Below are 21,634 nucleotides of genomic sequence, written 5' to 3'. Positions count from 1 at the left end.
GTTGGAGCAGCTGCTCCCGGCACCGGGGAGGTGGCAGCAGCAGCGCCGGGGATTAGGGAGTGTCGGAAAAGGCCGGGGGGAGGCCGGGGACGCAGAGGCTCGGCCTCCACTTTTTGGGGGCAGCGGGGACCCGCGAGTGCCCAGGGTGCTGGGGAGCCCGTGGCAATGGTGTTGGGGGCTGCAGGAGCCCTCCCCGTGGAGAGGATGTCCCCACGGGAAGGGGGGACATCGAGACAGGGTCCCCAAAAATGAGGCGGTGGATGCACGGCCACTAGGGTCACCAGCAGCAAAAGGGGCAAAGCGCCCAGGTGCCACGTCCCCAAGTGCCCCCCCGCTGTCCCCAAAATGGCACAAGTGTGGCCCGGTGCCACCGTGGGACCCCCTGCAAACCCCGTTGCTCCTGCACGGGGCAGGTGACACCCACACGTCCCCAAGGCATGGGGATGCTGTGGGATGGCCACACGGTGCTCCTCGGCGTGCTGTCCCCCCCCCAAGCCCCCAAATAATCCATGGGGACGGGACGAGGCGGGTGCCACCCCAAACAAACCTCGGGCGCGGCGTTACGCCTCGCACAGCGCTGCGCCCTTCATCCTGCAGGCTCAGCACCAGATCTGGCACCAGATCCCCCAAAACGGCCCCGTGGCCACCTGTGCCAGCGGCCCCAGCATCCTCCTCACCCCAAAAGGGACCCCAGGGACCTTGGGGACCTTGGGGACCTTGGGGACCTTGGGGACGGGGAGGGCACATGCGAGACGTCCCCTTGCCGAAGGCTCCGCGTTGCCATGCCGGGGGTTGCCACGGCAATGGGAAAGGGGGAATCTGGCTGGGAAAGGAGGGGGGGGCACAATCCTGTAGGGCCGCGGGGGCACGGCGAGGTGCTGGGCTCCAACGCAGAGCCCCGGGGATGGGGCGTGTGCTGGGACACCCCCCCGGGTCCCCGTCCTCTGCTTGGTGCAGGGGGAATAAGGACGCGGCCCCAGCTTGGTCCTAATGCGCTCAGCACCCCCATGGAGCAGGATCCGTCCCGGCTGCCACCCCAAATTTTGCGCATCCTAAAGCCTTGGGGATGTGACATTTAGGGGCCGTGACATTTAGGAGGTCCCAGGGGATGGGGGAAAGCCCCGGTGGCACCGGGGTGAGGACGCTGACCCCAAACTCCAGCAGGGCACGGGGCTGCCTGGAGGGGGGCTGCTCCCAGCCCCTCCGTGCCTCAGTTTCCCCTAATATCAAGGCCACCCCACAGGCGGCTTTGCCAGCAGCCAGCCAGCCCCGTGGCTCTCCAATAGGGACACCAGCGCTGCCCCAAACCTGCCCGTGTTGGGGCACCCCACAGCCACGGGCTCCCCATCCTCCCCGGCAGCCCGGCCATGCCTGGCTAATCTGCCCATATGGAACCCGTCGCCGTTAATCCGGGCCCATATGGAACCCGCACAAAGCCCCACAAATCCCCCCCCTCGGGGGGAAAAACCCCCCTGCTCCTGCCTCCTCCGTGCGCCCCCGAGCCGCGGCACCCTCCCTCCGCCCCGCAGCCCCATAAAACCCCCATTGCTCCCCAAAACCCCGCCGGGTGCTGAGCCGTGGGGATGCTCAGCACCCCCGGGCAGGCTCTGGGGACCCCTCCAGCCCCCCCATAACCCCTGTGCCTGACCAGCAGCGTGGCACAGGGTGTCCCCCCCCCCAATTCCCATCCATGAGCCATCAGCTGGGAGCAGACAGGTTGAGGCTGGGAGCTGCTTCCCACCCCCACAACCCGACCCTAAAACCCCCCCCCGTGCCAGCCCAGACAGCGCTCCCGGGGGACTAATACCGGCATGTAAATATTAGATACTTTTGTCTCCTCCGAGACCAATTACACAAATCGTGGCAGCTCCCGCAGGACTCTCCGCTCCTACTTACTGTATCATCATTAACAGCTTATTAGAGAGCAGCTGCTCAAAGAGGGGGGGGGATAAAAGGGGAAAAAAAAAAAAAAAAAAGGCGTCGAGGAGGCAAGGAGACGTGCACGTAGGACAGGCTGCTGGGGGTGGTCTCTGTCCTGCCCCTCCCGGCACCCGCACCCATCCCTGGGGTGCCTGCAGCCCCAAAGGGGGGGGAGCTGCCCTCAAAATCACCCCACGCCCCCCCAGGAGGGGTTGGGAGGGAGGCAGAGGGGGTGTCCCCATGGGTGCCGGGTTGGGGACGGGCGCTGTCCCCACGGAGACCTCTGCAGGAGGCCCCGAAGGGCTGGGGAAAGCAGGAGCTGGAGCGAAACCACCGCAAAAAAAACATCACATGCCTTGGGGGGGGCGTTTGGGGCTGGATATTTTTGTGCCCAGTGAGAGCCCCCCGGAGCCCCCTGCCTGCCCATGTCACCCCCGGTGGCAGGAGGGGACAGGAGGGGGGCACGGAGCTGCTGGCACGGGCGGGGAGAGGGCTGGAAGCCACGGGGGTGGCGATGCCCTGAGGATGCTCCTCCAAAAACACGGGGCTGGGGGCTGTGGTGTGAGCCCCCCCAGCACGGCCCAGCCCCAAAAGGCTGCAAAGTGTCCCCAAAATGAGGGGACAGCACTGCAAGGCGAGGCTAATCCAGAGGACAACGCTCCTTGCCATCCCGGAGTGCCGCGGGTGATGCCACGGGGAGCAAATTTGGGACCCCCAGCATATCCGGGGGGGGCACCAGGACCCAGAATGGGGTCGGAGGCCCGGAGGACGGATCCTGCCCCGCTGCTGGAGGGCACCCAAGGGTGTCGAGGGGGGGTGCAGGTGGCCCTGGCGGGTGTCACCGCATGCTGCTGGTGCGCTCTAGCGACAGGCAGCGTTAATGCAGCGCCGGCACCGCGCAGCGCACGGTGCGCCTCGAGCCGCTGCTGCCCCCCCCAAAAAAAAAAAAAAACGGCGAGCCAAAAGGGTTTTTTTTTCCTCGGGGGGGCACAGCCACTGTCTATGTGCCACCCTCTGTGTCACCGTGGGGTTTCAGGGGGGTTCAGGGGGGTTCAGGGGGGTTCAGGGGACAGGTGCCCTGTTTGGGGACGTGGGGACATGGGGACAGAAGCCCCCGAGCGCACTGAGTGGGGAGGGAGGCAGCGGGGCTGGAGAGGGGGGGGGGCGCTCCCCAGGGCTTGTGGGGACGGCGTGCGGGATGGCAGCTTCCTGCCTGATTGCTAATTATCCTCGTTACTCCGTGTCAGGCGCTCTCTGAAGCGCCGCGGTGATTTGCTCGCTCCCTGTAATTAGGCACGGCGCAATTAGCGGCTAATTCCGAGCTCCAGCTCCGCGTCCCCGCGACCTTCCAGGCCTCCACACCACGTCCCCGCTCGCCCCCTCGGGGCCCAACCCCCCCGGCACCCCCCCTCCCCAAAAAACCCACACCCTGCTCCCACCCCGTCCCCATCGGGGCCATTTCAGACCCCACGGGGGACATCCCGGTGCCATCCTCAGCTCCCATCCCTGGGGGGGGTGACACCACAGGGACAAACACGCCGCAGCATCCCTCCCCTCCACGTGCTTTGGTGCAAAAAAAAAAAGAGGAAAAAGAGGAAAAAGCAGCGGGCAGGAGCCAGCACAGCTCCTGCGCCTTCCCAGTGGCTGGGTTGCTCGGGGATTTCCTCTCCCCATTCGGCCCCACGGCGCTGATTCGGGAAGAAACGTGGCTCTTTTTGGCTCTTTTTGGCTCCTTTTGCTCCCTGGGGAGGGCAGCAGGAAACCTGCAGCTGGGGGGGGTGCAGGATGAGGCCCCCGCAGCACCCCTGAGCCCCCAGCAATGGCCCCGATGGCACTGCGCCGTGCCAGGGCTGCACCGGGGCGCACCAGGGGATGCTCACGGCCTCTCCCCCCACCCCGAGCTAATTAATCCTGCTGCTCAGGCAGAGCTCATTAGCGCTGGGGCTGCCTGGTGCTGCCCTGGCTGCCCGGCACGGGGTGCCCTTCCCGGCAAGGAGCAAGGTCGGAGCGCACGGGGCAAGCTGGTGGGGCCGCATCCTGCCCTCCCCAGGGATGGTTTTTCCTGCGTGTCGTTTTGTGAGCTTACACCACGGGAGAAAAAAATAAAAATAAAAAGAGGGGAAAAAAAAGAAAGGGAAAAAGAAAAAAAGAAGAAAAAAAAGAAAAAAAGAAAAAAAAGAAAAAAAGAAAAAAAGAAAAAAAAAAAAGAAAAAAAAGAAAAAAAGAAAAAAAAAGAAAAAAAGAAAAAAAAAAAAGAAAAAAGGGGGTGGGGGTGGAGAAAAAGCCCTGCAGAGCTTGAACAAGAGGGAGCGGCGGCCAAGGAAAGCAGGGGAGTCAGCCAAATGCTTCGCTCCGTGGCAGGGAGGGCGCGAGTGGGCCGCCCTGTAAATGTTTTGAATTTCCAAAACAGGAGGGAGAAGCCAAGAGCTGCCGAGCTGCCGAGCACGCCAAGAGGGACAAAGGGCAGCCCTGCGCGGCGGAGGCGCGGGCAAGGCGCCCGGCACCCGCGCTCCCCAGCCCCAACCCCACGAGGGCTCCGCCAGAACCGGGGCGAAGCAGATTTAGGGTGTCCCCCCCCACACCCCATTCCCTGGCTCGGGGATAATTATAGCCGGGGAGAGGAAGCGCCGCGGTGCCGGGAGCCAGCAGGAGGGTGGTGGGTGGGTGGTCGGTGGCTCCCCGGGCACGTCCTGCGCATGGGGTGAGGCAGGGGTGCAGGAAGGGTGAGTGCCCGTGGGGATGGGGCAGGTTTGGGGGGAGCCAGCAGAGAGACCCCGAAGGTTTGGGATGCTCTGGTGCCGCTGTGCGCTCGAGGGAAACCCTTTGGGAAGGGGGTGTAGGGGAACGGCACCATCAGGGCGCAGGGGATGCGCGCTGCCCACCCCGGGTTGCTCTCTGGGATGTGAGGATGCCACGCCGGGGTAATCTCCCCAAAATCTTCCCAACAGGGCCCCAAAAAGCAGAGCCAGCCCCGTAGGAAAGAAGAAAAGGGCTGTGGCAACACGCAGGGGGGCCGGGGCAGCCCCCACGGGAACACCACCAGCCCATCCTCTGTGCTCGGGGGGACATCCTCAGCCTCCCCGTCCCCCGGATTACGACCCCAAATTATAATCTACCAACCCCGCCTGCCCCATCCTGCCCCCCCAGCGGCAAACCCAGCCCCGCCACCACCCCGCGAGCCCCCGGGCGAGCCCCCCGGCAGCATTCCTGCAAGGTACGGCGGGGTTAGGGCCGGGCGGGGGGGAGACAGTCCGGGGCCTGTGCGGCCTCCCCGCGGCCAGATGTGCGTTAATAAGGCGGCTGCCCCCTCAGCTAATAAGGTCACTCGCTGGCTCCAGCGAGACGAGAAAACAAGCAGGGGCTTGGCTGCGGTACAGCCCCGACTTGGCACTCGCCGCGCGCCGGCTTCCTGAATTCTTGCTGCTCCGAGTGCGGCGCAGGGGAGGCTGCAAAAAGCTCGTGGAGACCCCAGACCCCCCCCAGCCCACCCGTCTCCGGCACCCCCAGCACCGCCGGGGGGGTGAGGATGCCCCCAGTGTCCCCGAGCTGTCCCCGCTGCGCCACCAGGAGCGCTCGGGGTTGGTTTGGTGCCCGGGAAAAGCTCCCGGGAAGGGCTGGGGCTGGGGCAGGGGCGCGCGAGGATTCCTGCGATGTTTTCCCAGCAGCTACACCTCGGCGAGCAGGGCTGCAGCCCCCTCCCTCCCTCCTTCTCCTTCTCCTTCCCTCCCTCCCTCCCTCGTCGATGGCGCCTCCAACTCCCTTTGTTTTAATATTATAAAGCAAGCCAGATGCCGGCTTTAATCCCCTCAGCTGGGGAGGATTTGCAAACACATTAGGAGGCAGAGCCGCTGCGAGCCGGCCCCTGCGCTGCTGCTGCTGCTGCTCCCCGGCCCCAGCTGCGGCCTCGGGAAGGGGATCCCGGCCTGGAATTGCCTCCTCGTGCCCCGAGCAGGAGCCGACGAGGTTCCTCCTGTTGCACGCACGTGGACGTGGGCACCCCCTGGCATTTGTGGAGCATTGGGAGGGCGCAAGGGGAAGAATCAGAGGTTGGGATGCGCCCCGGTGGCTAAACCCGCACGCATCCTGCTCGCTCGCCCATCCATCCTGTTAAAAAAGGGGGTGCAAGCGGAAAACTGGGGGCACGCACCCCAAAAAGCTTCCCCGGGGGTAAAACAGGGCACAGCCTGGAGCACAGTGCCCCCCCAGCCCCAGGGTGGCACGGGGGGACGGGGAGCGCGGGGACGCAGGGTGCTGCACCCCTCTGCCTCGACGTGGGGACACCGAGGGGTCACGGCTCGCCAAATCCCTTCCTTGGGGCGGCAGCAGGGTGAGATCAACCAGGTGGCACCCGTTTATCCCCCGTGGATAAATCCCCCCAGGCGGGACCCCCAGCACCACAGACCCCCGGCACGACGTCCCCAAAACGCGGACAGGTGACTGCAGAGCCCCATCTGCTCCCCCCCCCCAAGAGGTGTATGCTCCACAAAAACAGCCCAAACCGGCCCAAATCGCCCCAATCCCCTCTGTTTTGTGGCTTTTTTTTTTTTTTTGGAGGACGAGTTGGTTTTTTTTTTCAGAGCAGGATCTCCTCCTTAGCAGCCAGGGCTTCGGAGGGAGCAGAGCTCAGCGCTTGGAAACGACGCCTGCTTTGCCAAGGAAATAATCCCAAGGAACAAAAAAAATAAAAAAAAAATAATAAAAAAGCAGACTCAGAAGATAATTAACTCCACAAAGCAGCAACCCCGAGAAGCTCCAACCTTCCCTGCAACGACCAAGCCTGGGCTCCAAGGACTTTTTTCTCGCTGCCTGCAGCACGACGGCACCAGCGCCCGGAGCCCTGGGGATTTTACAGCCTGGGAGCTGCTGGGGCAGATTTGCCCCCCCCAAATTTACCCCCTCCTGCGCCTGGCTCCCCCCACAGTGCTCCCCATCACCGTGTGGGGTGTAATGGGGTCATGCCCTGTCCCTAAGGGGACAGCAATGGGGACACCAGGGGATTGAGGGGGCTCCATCCCCAGCGGAGACGGGAACCCAGGAGCAGGATGGGGGGGCACCGAGGGCTGCTGCTGCCCCACTGCACCCAGACAGCGCAGCCGAACCCCTGGGGTGCCCTACAGCCCCCTCCCCAACCCCACTGCCACCTTTGGGGCCGGGTCAGGGGATGCTCCACGGGGAGCTGGCACCAGCGGCCCCGGCAGCATCGCCGCCCCCCTGCCTGCCCGTGCTGCTCCACAGGGGAGGGGAAAAAAAAGGCGAGAAGAGCCGAGAAAAAGCGGTGCAGAGCCAGGCACCCCCCCGACACACCCCCCCCTTGCTGCCACCCCCCTCCCCGGCATCCCCCTTCCCTCCCCGCAGCCTCCAGAGAAGCCAACGTCTCCGCGCACCCCTCCAGCCAGGGGCTGGGAATGTGGAAGCAATTGCGCTTGGCAAGGCAGCAGCAGTGAGTCAAAAACAGTTGTTTGGCTTGTCAGCCACCCAGGCCCTGCAGCACTCTTGTTTTCCTTCGCCTGCCTTAACCCCTTCCCACCCCGCTCCCCGGTGGGGGCACGCAGCCCCCCCCCCTTTATGGGACAGGGACACCCCCAGGGCGCCCCGAGCTCTCCAAGCGTCCCCCCGGTCACCCCGGTGAGGCCACCACCAGCTGCTTGTCCCCAAAAAGGGACAGCATCCCCAGCCCTGCTGTGCCCTGGCAGGGCGAGGGGACGTGGCCACGCGTGCCAAGGACCCCAGGTCACCTCCAGGCTGGCTCCTGAGCATGGGAAGCCCCCCCCCACCCCGTGCCCCTAAATGAGGCCGTTTATGGCATTTTAGCGATTCTCAGGCTCCTTCCCCACCAGCTCCCCCAGCCCCTTCCCTGCCTGCCATATGGCAGCGAGGCCACAAACGTGGCCGGAGCCGTGAGCAGGGGACACGGCCGCGTGTTGGGGGCATCCCCAGCTCGCCCCAAGCACCCCCAAAGCAATAACCCGCCCTGTTTCCACCGCTGATTTGGGACGTGGGGACCCAGCTGTCCCTCTGCAGCGGGACAGCCACACGTGGGAACAGCCCCGCTGGCACCCAGCCGGGACCCCAGCTCCGTCCCCAAGCTCCCCGTGGGACGTGGAGGAGAAGGGGACAGGAGAAAAGCCCCGGGAAGCCTCCTCCAGCCCGGAGACCCCCCGAAACCACCCCAAAAGCGCAACAGGGGCAGGGCAAAGAGATGGCTGGGGGGGAATCCGACCCCGCCGAGCAGTCAGGGAGGAAAACCCGAGGGCAGGCGTGTGTGCGAGGGGCAAAGCAGCCTGCCCGAGCCCAGAGATGAAGGCAGGGACGCGATACGAGGGGGAGCCGGGGTGCCCGAGGGAGCTGCAGCGAGGCAGAGGGGAGGAGGAGGAGGCGAGGTGCTTGCTGACCAAAGCCATTGAGCATTTTTTGGCACGCCTCCCCCCCCTCCCTCTCCCCTATCGCCCCCCCCCCCCTCCCCTCGAGTATCCTGGCCGTTGGCCCAGCTCGGAGCTGAACTTAAACAAACTCCTGTTGCAGCCATCTGCTTGATTTTAAAATAAATCAAACAATCTGTTGAGCCGTGGGTGATCAAATTTCCATCTGTGCGGACGCCTGCTCGCCTCCTCGGAGCCTCCGCTTGCCTCTACCAGCCAAACGCTGCTGGCAGCATGTGGCCTCCCTAATTCCTCCAGGAAAGGGAGAAACCGGACCTCCCCCCCCCGCCCCGGCCCCCTCCCCGGCACCCCCTAACCCCAACCCAACGCTCTTTGTAGGGTCGCCCACCGAAGGGATCCGGATTTGGGATTCGGATGGGAGCAAGGCAGAAACGGGGGAAGATCCCAAAAGTCCTCTCGCTGCCCACACCGGGGGAAGGAGGGGGATTCCTCGTCCCTCTCCCCGTCCCCGTTTGTCCCACGGGGGGGAGAATTAAAAATAAAAGGGCAGCAGCTGCCGGGAGCTGGCCCCTGGCCGCCAGAAATAGCAGCTGGGAGCGCCGCGCGCCTGTCCCCAGCACGGTGCCATGGCACACGGCCCCTCCAGGTGCCCGGCCAGCAGACGGTGGCACCCGGCTCCTCCGAGGTGCCTCCGGGTGCCCCCGGTCCCCAGCTCGCCCCAGACCCCGTGCAGCCACCCCGCAGGGCAGGCGGGGACCCCCGTGGCTCTCCGGGGCCGTGTGGTGGCCCCGAATGCCCTCTCGTCAGCTGGGATCGAGCCTCTGCTGGCATCCCACGGGCTTTGTCCTCCTTCCCCACTCCCTGAGCTCTTCTTTCCGCTTGGAGGGTGCTGGGCAGGGGGCCAGCACGGCCAGAAATAGGGCAGAGAGGGGAAATAGCAGAGGGAATGAAAGGGAAGAAAAGGCTTGGCCTGAGGGAGAAGGAGTGGGGACGGCTCCTGGCACCCCCAAGGATCTGCCCCATGGGGAAACCAAAGCCCGGGCTGCAGGAGAGCCAGGAGCAGGGGGATCAGCGGGGGCTCCCCGATTCCCCCTTGCAGCAGCTGCGGCAAACACACGGAGCAAAAACCAGGCACGGCCCCGACACCCAGGGCGAGCGGCGAGGGAGGAGCAGGTTACACTGCACCAGCAGGAAAGGAGGAATTAAAAAAAAAAAAAAAAAAAACAACCACCACCAGGCCCAAAGCCCTTTCTGGAAGAGGAAAGAAGTGACAGGACCTGGCTGAGAACACGGAGAAAGCCCAGATTTCCTAGTTACTGTGCAGATGTTCTGGACTGGAAACAGAAGACGGCAGGAGGGAGCTCGGCCCCCCCTCCGGAGACACCGCAGCCGGGGCATCTGGAGGCGAGCCGGAGGCGGCTCCGGCCCCGGTTCCCCGGGGACCCGCCAGCCCCAGGGCCCCGTCCCCCCCCCTGCGTGGCGTTGACCTTGGCACGGGACCTCCCGGGCAAACTGAAGGGCCTTGTCCTCGCCGTGTTTGCGCTTCGGGAGGACTCAGAAGGAGAAGAAAACGCAGCTGTTGGAGCGGCGAGGGCGAGGAGGGAGGGCGGGAGACGCGCGCGCATCAATACAGAAACGTGGATTTCTTCCTGGCCAGGCTAATAGCTGAAATCACCAGCACTTGGTCAGCATCTGACAGAAAGCGTCTCGGGTGCCCGGTGCCTTCCAGCAGCGTGCTGCGAGCAGATGGGGTTTGGTGGTGGCAGTTTGCTGCGCGCCCCCGCACCCCGCGCGGCACCGGAGACGCCTGGCGCAGCTGTCCGGCCGTCTGTCCGGCCCTCCCCGGCCGTCTGTCTATCCCTCCCCGTTCCAGCAGCCCCGCCACGGCTGCAAACCTCCAGAGGAGAGGCCGACACCTCGCCAAAACCTTCCCGGCTCCGAGGTCCCTGCCAAGACCCCGGCGGCATCGCCCGGCCCCGCGTCGGAGGAGGTGGCAGGTGCCGGGGGCAGAGCCGGGGACGGTGCCAGGCCGTGGCCTCGAGGAGGGTCACGGGGGGGGGCTGAGGTGCTGGGGGCAGCCCGCACGGGCTCTGCGCAGGCTCCTGGGGTGGCTAACGATGTGCTGGCTTGGCCCCCCCGTGTCCTCTCCGTGCTGACAGCAGCTGGAAACCACCCCGCTGCGCCCATCCCAGCCGGCCGCGCCGCCAGGTGTCCCCGGGTACCCCCATTGGCCATGCACGGCGGAGGGGATCGCCCCTCTCCCCCCTCATATCTGCGGGGTCTGATGTCCCTTTCTGATGTCCCCACGGGTCAGGAATGTCCCCAGCAACCCTCAGGCTGGGGGAGCACAGGGATGCGCTCCAGGTGAGCTGGCACAGCGGCCGCCCCCCACCAGCAGGGCCCGCTCCCCCGGACCCAAAGTCACCAAAGGATGGGGCAGCCCCCCCTCAAAGCCCCCCATCGGAGCCCACCAAGAGCCCTTTAACCCCAGGCAGAGCCCCAGCAGCAGCCGGCTTTGGGGGGGGGGCTCTGTCGTGGGTCCCCCCAGCGCTGTGCCGTGGCCGCCCGTGCCGGAAGGCGCGGGGCAGAGGCAGCGCGGGGCCAGACGGCGATTTCCTGAGTTTGTGCACAGCGCCTGAGTCAACGCCGGAGGCCGAGCTAATCCCGAGGCACCGAGCCCAGCACCGGGAGCTCCTGCGGGGAGGGCGATGGCACGGAGCTGCACTGGTGCACGCTGCCAAACCCTGAGGGTTTTGCCCTGAATTTGGCTCGCCGGTACGCAGCGGGACCGAGCCGGGCTGTGCTGCACAGCTGGGAGCGAGCCAGGTCCTCGGTGCAACCGGGAGCAGCCTGGAAAGCAGCACGGGTGTCTGCATTTACCCTAAAAGCAGAACTCAGCCGTCCTCCAGCTGGAGAAAGCTCCTACACCTGCAGCACCACGCTGCAGGGCAGTGCGGGCACCCCCAGCCACTTTCCACATGTGCCACCACGTGTCCCCCCGGGGGACAGGGCTCAGCACACGACACAAACCAGCCTGGGGTGGCCGCGGTGCTCGCCGTGCCCTGGCACAGCTCAGAGCAGGTCCGAGAGGGAAGCTGGGGCAGCTGCTGCTCCGACCACGCCAGCGCCGCGCATAAACAGATGACTTCAGCCTCCCGAGAGCTACTAAAGCCCAGCAGCAGCACTCGCAGTACCGCGGGGTGGGGGGAGAAAGAGGAAAATAAAATCAAAAAAGCCAAGGATCCCCCTCTCGGACCCAGCCTCGCTCTGCAGCTGACGACCCAGGGCCTTCGCCACCCCTCGTGCGTCCTCCCCGGGTGCCACCGGGCGGAGAACCAGGCTCTCCACAGCTCGGGGCACGATGCGATTTGGAAAATCGGGGTGCAAAGCGAGGAGGGCAGGCGAGGAGCAGCGCGGTGGCGCAGCAAACCGTGCCGGGCCAGCACCTGCTGCAAGGCGGCGCCGGCGCAGCCCTGTGCGAGGAACCGCTGCCCCCGCGGCCAAGGCACGCTCGAGGAGGCGCCTCCACAGCCCGTCTCGGCGACGGCGGGGGGGACACGGAGCTGTCAGAGCCCTGGGCTGGGGCCCGGGGAGGATTGTGCCGCTGGAAGGGCTCCCGCCTCCAGCTGCTCGCTGCGGAGGGAAGCCCGGCGCGGCTGGGAGCCTGCCACCGACACGGCGCGCCGGTCCCCTCCCCGCGGAGAGGCCTTGTCCCCACGCCAGGGCCGGGCTGTGCGTGCTGCACAAGGCGCTGCTGAGCTCGGCGGGGCCTCCCCACGGCTTTGGGAACAGGGAATTTGTTCCCCCCCACGTCCCCAAGGCTCCCACCCTCAGCGCCACGCCACCCCCAGGCTGCGGGGGGCTCGGTGTCCCCTTCCCAGCTTGCAGCCCCCGTCCCGGGGATGCTGCTGTGCCACCACCCTCCCGGATTTAGTCCTGCCAAGCCCTCTCCCAGCTGGGCTGAGCTGGGAAACCCCCCCAGGAGAGCCGTGGGACACCCAGGGGACATTTCCACGCCACCCCTCCAGGCCCAGCACCCCAACCAGAGAGGAAGGGCAGCACCTGGCCTGATCCTGCCCAGCAGCACAGGACCAGTGAGAGCCACTTGTCTGATGTCCCTTTGCAGGGACAGCGTGCCCTGTGGTGCCAGCAGGTCCCAGGGAGATCCCAAATCCTGTCCCTGCACCGAGGGTGCCAGCGGGGAGCAACCCAAACCCCCGCTCGGCTCCTGCTGGCACCAACACGGCTGCCAAAAGGAGCCCCCAGGGCTGGAGCAGAGCCAAGCTCCTGGACAAAACGTCCGTCCGTCCATCTGTCCGTCCGTCCCAGAGCTGTCCGTGCCTCTGCCCCATCTCCCGACTTGGCGGCGGCTCCGCAGGAGGCGCGGGGAGGGGGCCGGAGCTGCTGCAAGATGCTCCCGGGGTTGCGAAAGCGTTTGCACCGCCGCGGCTGCAGGGGAAGGGAGCCCGGCCCGGCCCTTCCCTCTCCCGGGGTGGTGGTGGGGATTGCAGGGGATACTTATTTTTTTTTGGGGGGGGAGAGGATGAAGGGAAAGCTGAGAAAGGAGCCATTCCCTCGCTCTTTGTGGGGAGGGGGCATCTCCAAATCCTGCCACGTGTCCCAGGAGGAGAGAGGCAGCGTTCGGTTCCCCCCCCCCCGCGCTGCTGCTGCTGCTGCTGCTTTTGGGAAAGGGAGAGGGAAGGTGAGGAGGGATTAGAAAAAAAAATATATAGCAGCCAGCTGGTGAGCTGTGGAGTCAGCACGAGGCCCGCAGGACGCCGCGGCTGGCAGCGGCACGGGATCGCTGGCATTTCGGACAGCTGGGACGGCAAGGTCAGGCCAGCCAAAGGAAAAAAAACCTTTGCTCTCCCCCCCCCCGGGCACGGCTGAAGGACGTTCGCCCCCAGACGCAGCCCCCAGCACCCCGGGGTGACGAGGCACGGGCAGCAGGGGGGGGTTGGAGAGGGGCTGAGCAGCGGGACGGGGCGCGGAGGGGCGCGGGTTTCCAGCCCAGCTTCGTGCGCACCAAGTGCGGACAAACAGCCTGACCTCATCGGCAGGAAAAAGCAGGAGGCACATTTTCCCAGCCTTGTTTCTTTGTTCGCCATCTGGGAACGCGACCCAGCGGGAGGCTGTGCCCCGAGCCATGAAGTCATGGTCTGATTCTGGTGCCACCTCGGAGACCTCGGCCGAAACCGCCGGGCGCGGATATTCCCGAGGCCACCCCCCAGAGAAAGCCTTCCTCACCAAAACGTGGTGCGAGCCTCGCTGCGAACATCTCTCACACACACACAGATTGCAAACACCACGAGTTTATCCCCGAAAAGTTGGCTCAAAACCCCTTCGGCCTCGTTTTGCTCTTTATCTGCTACCATCAGCGACGGCACAACCGGCGCGAGACGTAACCAGCCAAGGGTACGTCTCGCTGGCTCCAAAAAAAAGCCCCAAAAAAAGGTGAAAGCGAGACCTGCTCTGCCCCTCCACGCTCCCAGGAGCACCCCGGTGCGTGCCCCCCTCCGCAGCCCGCACACGGAGCCGCAGAAGCAGCCAGCTTGGCAGGGAAAGCGCAGCCGCTGGTGCTGGCACCTCACCCGCTTGCCGGGAGATTTTTTTTTCTCCAGTTTGCTTCAAAACGAACAAAAGACGCACGGAAAACAGAGGTCCCCGGCCCGTGACCCGGCCCGAGAGGTTTTTCTCCCTTCTCCTGCTGCCACGCACCTGGAGATCTGGGCCCTTCCCCAGGAATTTGGCGCAGGGAGGAGGATCAGGCTTCGCCCTCCGCCTCCTGGCTTGGCTTTCGCAGCATCCTTACTGCCTCCACTCCTCAGGACCTGGCAGGAAAGCTCTTTGATGTCTGCCCGAAACCTCTTTAAAAGGCCGGGGGAGGATGCTCCCAGCAGCTGGAGGCTCCCCTTGGGGTTACCGTGGCACGGCCCTAAAGGAAGGGGCAAAACCCTGCAGGGATCGGGATCATCCGCACCGCTGTGGGGCTGGGGTCTGGTGCCACCCCACAACGAGAACCAGGGATCCTTTGCCAAGCCCCGACGTGCCCCAGAGCTGTGAATGTAGCAGGGAAAAGCTCAGCCTCAGGCTCTCACCTCGCCCAGACCCAAATCTTCTCCTCCTCCTCCTCCTGGGGACGGGCTCCTCCTTGGGGACACCCGCGCGTGGCGGCGGTGACCCGAGGGCAGAGCCCTGCTGCGACAGCAGGCAGTGTGCTCCGAAATCCGACGGAGGATGGGGATGAGAGGAGGCAGCAAAGCCTCTTAAGGACCGGGGAGCTCACCGGGTGCGGGGTCGGCAGCACCTGGAGGCAGCAGGAGCGGCTCTCCCCGAGCCACAGCGGGGTGCAGAGCCCCCCGGACGGTTCAGCCAGCAAGCAGAGAGCAGTGGGTGCTGCTGCCAGCCCCCTGTGGCTGTTTTGATCCCGTCCCGTGTGTCTCTGCCCCCATCCCATCCACCCCAGCCATCTCCAGGAGGGACACGGCTCCCACCCGCGCCGTGCCGGTGGCAGCAGGGGCACCGCGGGGCAGCTTGATGGCACTTTTATGGCACCTTCCAGCTTCCCCCCGTGCTCACCTCCCCCTAAACCCGCAGCTCTGCGGGCTGGAATCCCCTCCGTGCATCCTGGAGGCCAGCAGCCCCCTCCCCTCTCCCCTCCCACGTTGGCCCCTCGGGTCCGTGGGTGCTCAGCGCCCTGTTCTCTCCGAGGCTTTCACAGCCACGGTTTTTGGTGAGCTCGGAGCAATTCCCCCTGCAGCTGCTTGGCTCTCGCTGCTCGTAAGGCTCCATCCAGCAGCACCGCAGCCCCCCCAGATGCAGCAGCCCCCCCAAAATGAGGCAGCCCCACAAATTCCCCTTGCAAGGGGCAGAGCTGGATGCGCTCTCCTGGTGCGCACCTCAGAGGGGACCGAGGGTGGCAAGCCAGCAGACACCCACACTGACCCCAATCCGCCCCACTGACCCCAATCCGCCCCACAAACCCAAATCCACCCTACAAAAGCCAAAAGCAGGGGCTGTGGCAGCCCCAAGGAGCTTGGAGATAACCAAGAGAGGCTCCTTGAGCAGGACCTGCCCCCTCCCCCGCTCTCCACCTCCCCACCAGCAGCAGAGGCACCAGCCCACCCCCCTAATGAGCTGCCTCCCCCCTAATGAGCTCCGGGTGCTGGGTTCCCTCGTTAGCAGCTCCAAGCTGCCCCAGAAAGGACCCAACCTCCACGGGGACATCTGGCTGCAGTTACCCAGTACCGGGTCTGGGGTCCAGACCCAAAACCAATGGGGTCGGCCAGCTGCGGGCAGGGCAGCAGCAAGCCACCAGCTCCGGGTACAGGGGGTGTCCGTCCTGGGCATGGGAAATAAAAAAAAACCATGAAGATTTGGTAAAAAAAAAAAAGCAGCAGAGCTGCGAGGAGGGGCAGGGCGATGGGTTTAGCCCCCTGGTCCAGCAGGATCCTGCCTGATTCCACGTTAACAGGGTGGGAAGAGCGTAAAGGTGGGGAGGGAGACGGTGAGAGGACCACAAAAGTGCCCCCCAGGACTTGGAAGAGCCCCAAAAACTGAAGCGGTGCCCGCCCTCCCCAAGCAGCTCCTGCACCGTGCCCTTGTATCAGCCCCTCAATTTGCTCATTAGCACGCCCAGGAACAAGAGGGAGGACTTGAATGGCATCCCCACCCCAGGACACCCCGGGCGTCCTCCTCCTCCTCCCCCTCTGCCCCTCCTGACCCCACACAAAAGCTTTGCAGAGCTGCTCGGGTCACACGCGGGGCTGCAGGCAGGAGCCAAGGGGAAGTTTTGGGGTTGGGGACGAGGACACGAGGATGCGTGTCCGGGAAATGCCCGGCTCCAGGGGAAAGGGGCAGGAAATCCCCGAGCACCAAATGCTGGAGTCCGAGCTGGGGCAGAGCCGCTCAGGACCAGCACGGCCACCAGCACCACGTGCCCACGCTGTGGCCTGGGGACCCTACAGGGACAGAGGTGGGAAATACCCGCTGGTGTTCCCTCCTGTACCCTCCCGGCCCCTTCTGGAGCAGCACTCCGGGGTGGGCACCCCTCATCTGGATCCCAAACCCTCTGCGGCCACCGGACAGCACGGGGTGAGTGCCACCAGCTCCTGCAGACACCAGGACAGGCAGACAGATGGACAAAAAAGCCATAAGCACGACCCCAAAAGCATCCTGGCTCCGGCGTCCCGCGAGCCTCCACCTCGAAGCCCTGCGCGCTGCGAGTTGCATCAGCTGGGAGCGGCCTCCCAGGAGGGCGAGCTTGGGAACGAACCATCCTCGTCCACGAGCGAGCCACCCCGATGGATGAGCAGCCCGGATCAGGCCCCCTTGATGAGGGGAAACCTCCTGAAGGCAACGGGTTTCCAGAGGATTCCCCTCGCCGGTGCCAAGCCCACCTCCTGCGCCATCCTGGCACGGCCACGCCGACCCTCGGGGTCCTGGTGGGGTCCCCCTGGCACGGCCGGACACGGAGCCACGAGGCCCTGGGCAGGGAAATTATTTTTGTAATGGGGCAGGGGAGAGCAGGAGAGCAAAGGAGCGCTGCCTCGGGAGGGCTGTTTTGCATTTCTAAAGAAAATGCCAGCGCTTCGGAGAGCCGCGGGGTTCTGGCTCCGAACGGAGCCGAAAGGCTTTGAAAAGTAATTTGGGGATTTGGGATGCTGGTATTTTACAGAGCCCGGTCTGGGGCCTGGCCTGCAGATAGAGAGCAGCTGCTCTCCAGGAGCCACGCTCCCACGAGCTGGAAATTCGGGGTAGGAGCAGCAGCTTCCCCGTCCCACCAGAAAGGCGAACTCCAGGGGAAATCTTTTTTGCTCTTCGCGCAACTTCCCAGGCGGTGCCCCCGCGGCGCCCCGCGTAACCCCGCTGGGCTCGCCCCCGAGCCTGCACATCAGCCTCCCAGCTGCAGGAAGGGCTCGGGTTTCTCCGAGAGGAAACCCTTTGATTCGGGCGCCCTATAAAACCGGAGATAACTCGGGAAGTTTCCTCGGCGGCGCAGGCTGGCTGCGCGCTCCCCTCGGCCGGAGGAATTTCCCGAGGATGCCGGCTGCGGCGGGCACGGGCAGCCCGCCCTCGGCTCTCTGGTTATCCCGGACTGCGGGCGGTACAAGACCAGGATTTCCTCCGTTCTGGCCACCTCGGAGGACAAACAACCCCACCTCCTTCGCGCGGGGCTCCAAAAGAGCCGGCGCCAGCGGCGCAGATATATGGTTCTGCAAGCGGACAGGTCTTGGCTCTCCCGAGCCTCTTGGAAGGGTTTTGATCCGTTCCTTGTTGGCTTGACGGCTCCAAAAGTTCATTGCTAAAGGCACCCCATCCCTTAGGTTCACCCCCCTGGGACTGAACCCAAAAGGAGAGCATCCATCTGTGTCCCCACCCTGCCTCCCGCTCGGTGCCAGAACCGTCCCGGCAGGGGGAAAGGGTGGGGAGTGAGAGGTGTGGAGGGAAGGTTTCGGGGCCCAGCGCCTTACCTTGGGGAGCAGAGCCGGGGGCGCAGCAGCCAGCAGCTCCGGGGGGGCCACGCTCTTACCGGCCAGGACCACGGCCCCGCAGTCGGCACAGGCGCCGATGGTCAGCTGCTTCCCGTCGTCCACCAGCAGGCTGTTGGCCACGCGCAGGGTGTAGAGGAAGACGGGGAGCCGGGCCACCTGCACCGCTTTTAATCCAAGGCATCGCTTCTTCTCCTGGCGGCAGAAGAAGCAGACGAAGGTCTCCACTTTGTACTGCCGCGACCAGGCGCTGCTGGGGTGCTGGGAGTTCCTGCCCTCGTGCTGCAGCCACTGGCCCAGCAGGTCGTGGTAGCAGAGCACGCAGGTGGCCACCAGCCCCGTGGAATCGGCCGGCCGGGCCCGCGGGGCGGGCGGGTAGACGGTGAGGAAGGGGAAGAAGGGCTCCTTCTCCCCGAAGCGCCCCGGCGGGTTGACGTTCAGCTGGAACTCCTTGCCTGCCCCCAGCTCGGCCCCGCAGATGTAGCAGACGGAGCCGGGGCCCGGCTTGCCGCCGGGGTGGCCGGCCAAACCGCCGGGCTCTCCGGCGGAGAAAACCTGGTGGTACCTCCCCAGGAAGCTCTGCACCGAGGCGATGAGCTCCTCGTTGTGGCAGGCCCTGTACATGGCCCACAGGTCCTGCAGGACCCCGTAGCACTTGCGGCAGCTGCTCACCTCCCAGTGCTTGTTCAGCCCCTTGGCGCCGGGCGGGCAAGGCAGGAGGCTGAGGAAGGGGAAGTGCATGGTGCTCTTGGCGTTGCCGTTGGTGATTTTGGCCGCCACCGGCCTCGCCTCCTTGCCGCACTCCTCCCCGCACAGGTAGCAAGCCTCGGGTGCCGGCGGCGCGCTCGCCCCGTCCTCCTTCGGCCCTCGGCAACCCTTGGGGGCCACGGCGGCGGCGGCGGCGTTGAGGGGCACCACGTAGAGCCGCTGCAGCACCGGCACGTTGGCCAGCTCGAAGCTCTGCCACTGCTGCATGAGGGAGGCGAAGCAGCAGGGGCACACCAAGGTGCTGCCGGCCGGAGAGAGGGGCTGGGCGCCCGGCGGGGGGCTGTGAAGCCAGAGGAAAGGGAAGAAAGGCGCCGGCGAGCTCCTCTCCTGCTTCTGCACGTGGACGCGGTGCTGCCCGCCGGGCGCCAAGGGGCTGCCGCAGATGTAGCAGGCGGTGCCCGCCGCCCAAGCGGGCCGCCGGCCTTCCTCCTCCTCCTCCTCTCCCTCCTCCTCCTCCTCCTCCTCCTCCTCCTCGCTGGTGATGTTGATCTCGCTGTCCTCCGACGAGCAGCACGGCGGCCCCCGCTTGCCCCCCGCCGCCGGGGGGGCCCTGCCGGTGCCTCCCGGCCCCTCGGCCTCCGACAGGGGCTCGGCGTCGGACAGCTCGGAGAGCTCGGAGCCGGCCGCCGGCCCTTCGTCCTCCTCCTCCTCTTCCTCCTCCTCCTCCTCCTCGTCTTCCCGGCGTCCCGGAGCCGCGGCGGGGTCCCAGCCCGGAGCCCCCCTGCGCAGCCCGGTGCCCCCCGGTGCCGCTTCGCACTGGTGGGGCCGCTTGAGCCAGTACATGCGCTTCTCCACCGGCGTGCGGCTGCGCTCGAAGGAGTCCCACTGCTCGCCCAGGAAGCAGCGGCACACGGCGCACACCAGCGCGCAGCCCTCGGCGGAGACGGCGCGGGCGCCGGGCGCCGGCTCCTGGTGCTGGAGGAAAGGGAAAAAGGGCCGGTGGTCGCGGGGGGGCCTCACTTGAAGCTTCAGCTCCTTGCCGCGGCTGATGCCGCCGCCGCAGATGAAGCAGCAGAGAGCCGGAGAGGGGCTCGCCGGAGCTCCGGCGGCCGCCGGGCCCCCCTCGCCGGCCGCCAGCGCGGCCATCAGGCGCTGCTTGCGGGAGAGCGGCGCCGCCGCCGCCCCCGGCCCCGCCGAGCTCATCGCCGCCCCCGGCTCATCCCGCGGCTCCGGCGGCCACGCAGGCTCGGGGGGCGGGTTTGCCCGGCGCGCCCCCCCCCGTGCGCGCACACACACACACACACGGCACACGCACACACGGCACACGCGCGCACGGGGCGCACACGCAGAGCGCACACACACGCGGAGCTGCTGCCGCCCCCCCGGCCGCAGAGGGGGAAGATATAAAGGGAGGGGGGAAAGGGGGAAGGGGGGGGAAAGTTGGAAGGGAGAGGGGGTGGGAAATTGGGGGGGGGAAGGGGAGGAAGGGGAGGGAAAGGGGGAAAGGGAGAGAAAAGGGGGAATGGGAGAGAAGGGGGGGAAGAAAAGGGGGAAAAGGAGAGAAAAGGGGAAGGGGGGGAAGAAAAGGGGGAAGGAAAAGGGTGGGGGGAGGAAAAAGAAAGGAAAAAGGGGGAAGAAAAGGAAAAAAGGGGAAGAAAGGGGAAAAGGGGGAGAAAAGGGAAAGAGGGAAGGAAAAGGAAAAGAGGGAAAGAAAAGAAAAAGAAAAGAAAAAAAGGAATAAAAAGGAAAGAAAAAGGAAAAGGGGAAAGAAAGGAAAAAGGGAAAGAGAAAGGGAAAGAAAAAGAAAAAGAAAAAAGGGAAAAAGAGAAAGGAAAAACTGGGGAAAATGAAAGAAAAGGGAAGGAATAAAAGAAAAATAAAAAAAAAAAAGAAGAAAAGGAAAAAAGAAAAATAGTAAAAAGAAAAAAAAAAAGAAAAAAAGAAAAAAAGTGAAAAGTAAAAGAAAAAAGGGAAAAAGTAAAAAGGGGAAAAAGAAAAAAAAAGGGAAAAAGAAAAAAGGGGGAAAAAGCAAAAGAAAAAAGGGGAAAAAAGCGTGGGAGGGTGGAAAAAGCAAAAGTCAAAAAGAAAGAAAAAAAAAAAAAGCCCTAACGAAATAAATAATTAAAAAGCCACCGGCGCGGGATCAAAAAGTTCGCAGCGAGCAGTTGGGGTCGGGCCGCAGCTCAGCCCCCGCCCGGCCCCTCCCCGGCCGCCCCCCCCCGCGCCGCCCCCCACCGAGACCTGCCCGGGGGGGGCCCCCCCTGCCCATGCCGGGACCCCACGGGGAGGCGTCCGCAAGCGCAGCCCACGGGGCTCGGAGGGGTCCCGACATGGTGAGGGGGTGCTGGGGGGGCACACAGCGAGCCCCCCCCCGGGGGGTGTCAGCAACCGAGCCCGTGTGGGGTCCCCATGCCTCGTTCCCCCCCCGCACCCCGTCTTTGTGCCATGGCGCTTGGTGCAGCGCGCACCCCAAAAGTGGCACCGCGGGGGGGATGGGTCCCAAGGGGGGGGTAATGTCCCAAGGGGGTCACTGTGCCCTATGGGGGGGCTGTGCCCTATAGGGTGCTGTGCCCTATAGAGGGCTGTGCCCTATAGGGACCCTGTAATTCCCATGGGGGCCGTGTCCCCCCAGATGTCACCAACACCCACCCTTCTTAACCCGGCGCCCCCACGGCAGGCCAGCCCCGGTAATTTATTTCCCATTTCAAAGCCCGGCCGCCGTTCCAGTTCGATACCAGATCCCATTTCCCCCTCGATCCTAAAAACGCTGCAGCGCCTCGCCGCTCGCTGCTAAATAGCTGCTGTGTTCTCCGCCGGAGCTGGCCGCCTTTCAGCCAGGCGTGCGATCACCCCGCAGCCTCCCTACCTGCCTCCCAGCCCGCCGGCAGCTTTTTAGTGCTGCTCAAGCATTTTGCTGTCCTTGGGCAAGCTGCGCCCGGGGCTTAGGGAGCAAAAAAAACCTATAAATATAGGGATATTAAAAATATATATATAAAAACTAGGGATGCTCAACGCAGCCACATTCATGGCAAGTCACCGCAACGGTGCCTGGGCTGGCACGGAGCTCCCCGCTCCTCGCCACCCTCGGGGCCACCCCACAGCATGATCCTGGCCCCCAAAAGCGGCCCTGGAAGC

General features: G+C 65.0%; 1 protein-coding gene across 3 annotated transcripts in view; it reads right to left on the bottom strand.

Moving 5' to 3' along the window:
• GSE1 (Gse1 coiled-coil protein) overlaps nt 1–19,752 on the bottom strand; it is a gene marked incomplete at its 5' end in the record, with an annotated part of 94,101 nt that extends 74,349 nt beyond the window's left edge. The window contains one exon of one of the 3 annotated variants that reach the window (XM_084533200.1): nt 17,774–19,752. In XM_084533200.1, coding sequence (XP_084389326.1) covers nt 17,774–19,702 — 1,929 coding nt within the window. The remainder of the gene's footprint in view (nt 1–17,773) is intronic. The other 2 variants (XM_084533201.1, XM_084533202.1) reach the window with 2 other exon arrangements.
• Between the last annotated feature and the right edge of the window lie 1,882 nt (nt 19,753–21,634).

The sequence above is a fragment of the Aythya ferina genome (genome assembly GCF_964211825.1).
Source record: "Aythya ferina genome assembly, chromosome: 12".
NCBI lineage: Eukaryota > Metazoa > Chordata > Aves > Anseriformes > Anatidae > Aythya > Aythya ferina.
This window is presented reverse-complemented; position numbering and strand designations above follow the sequence as displayed.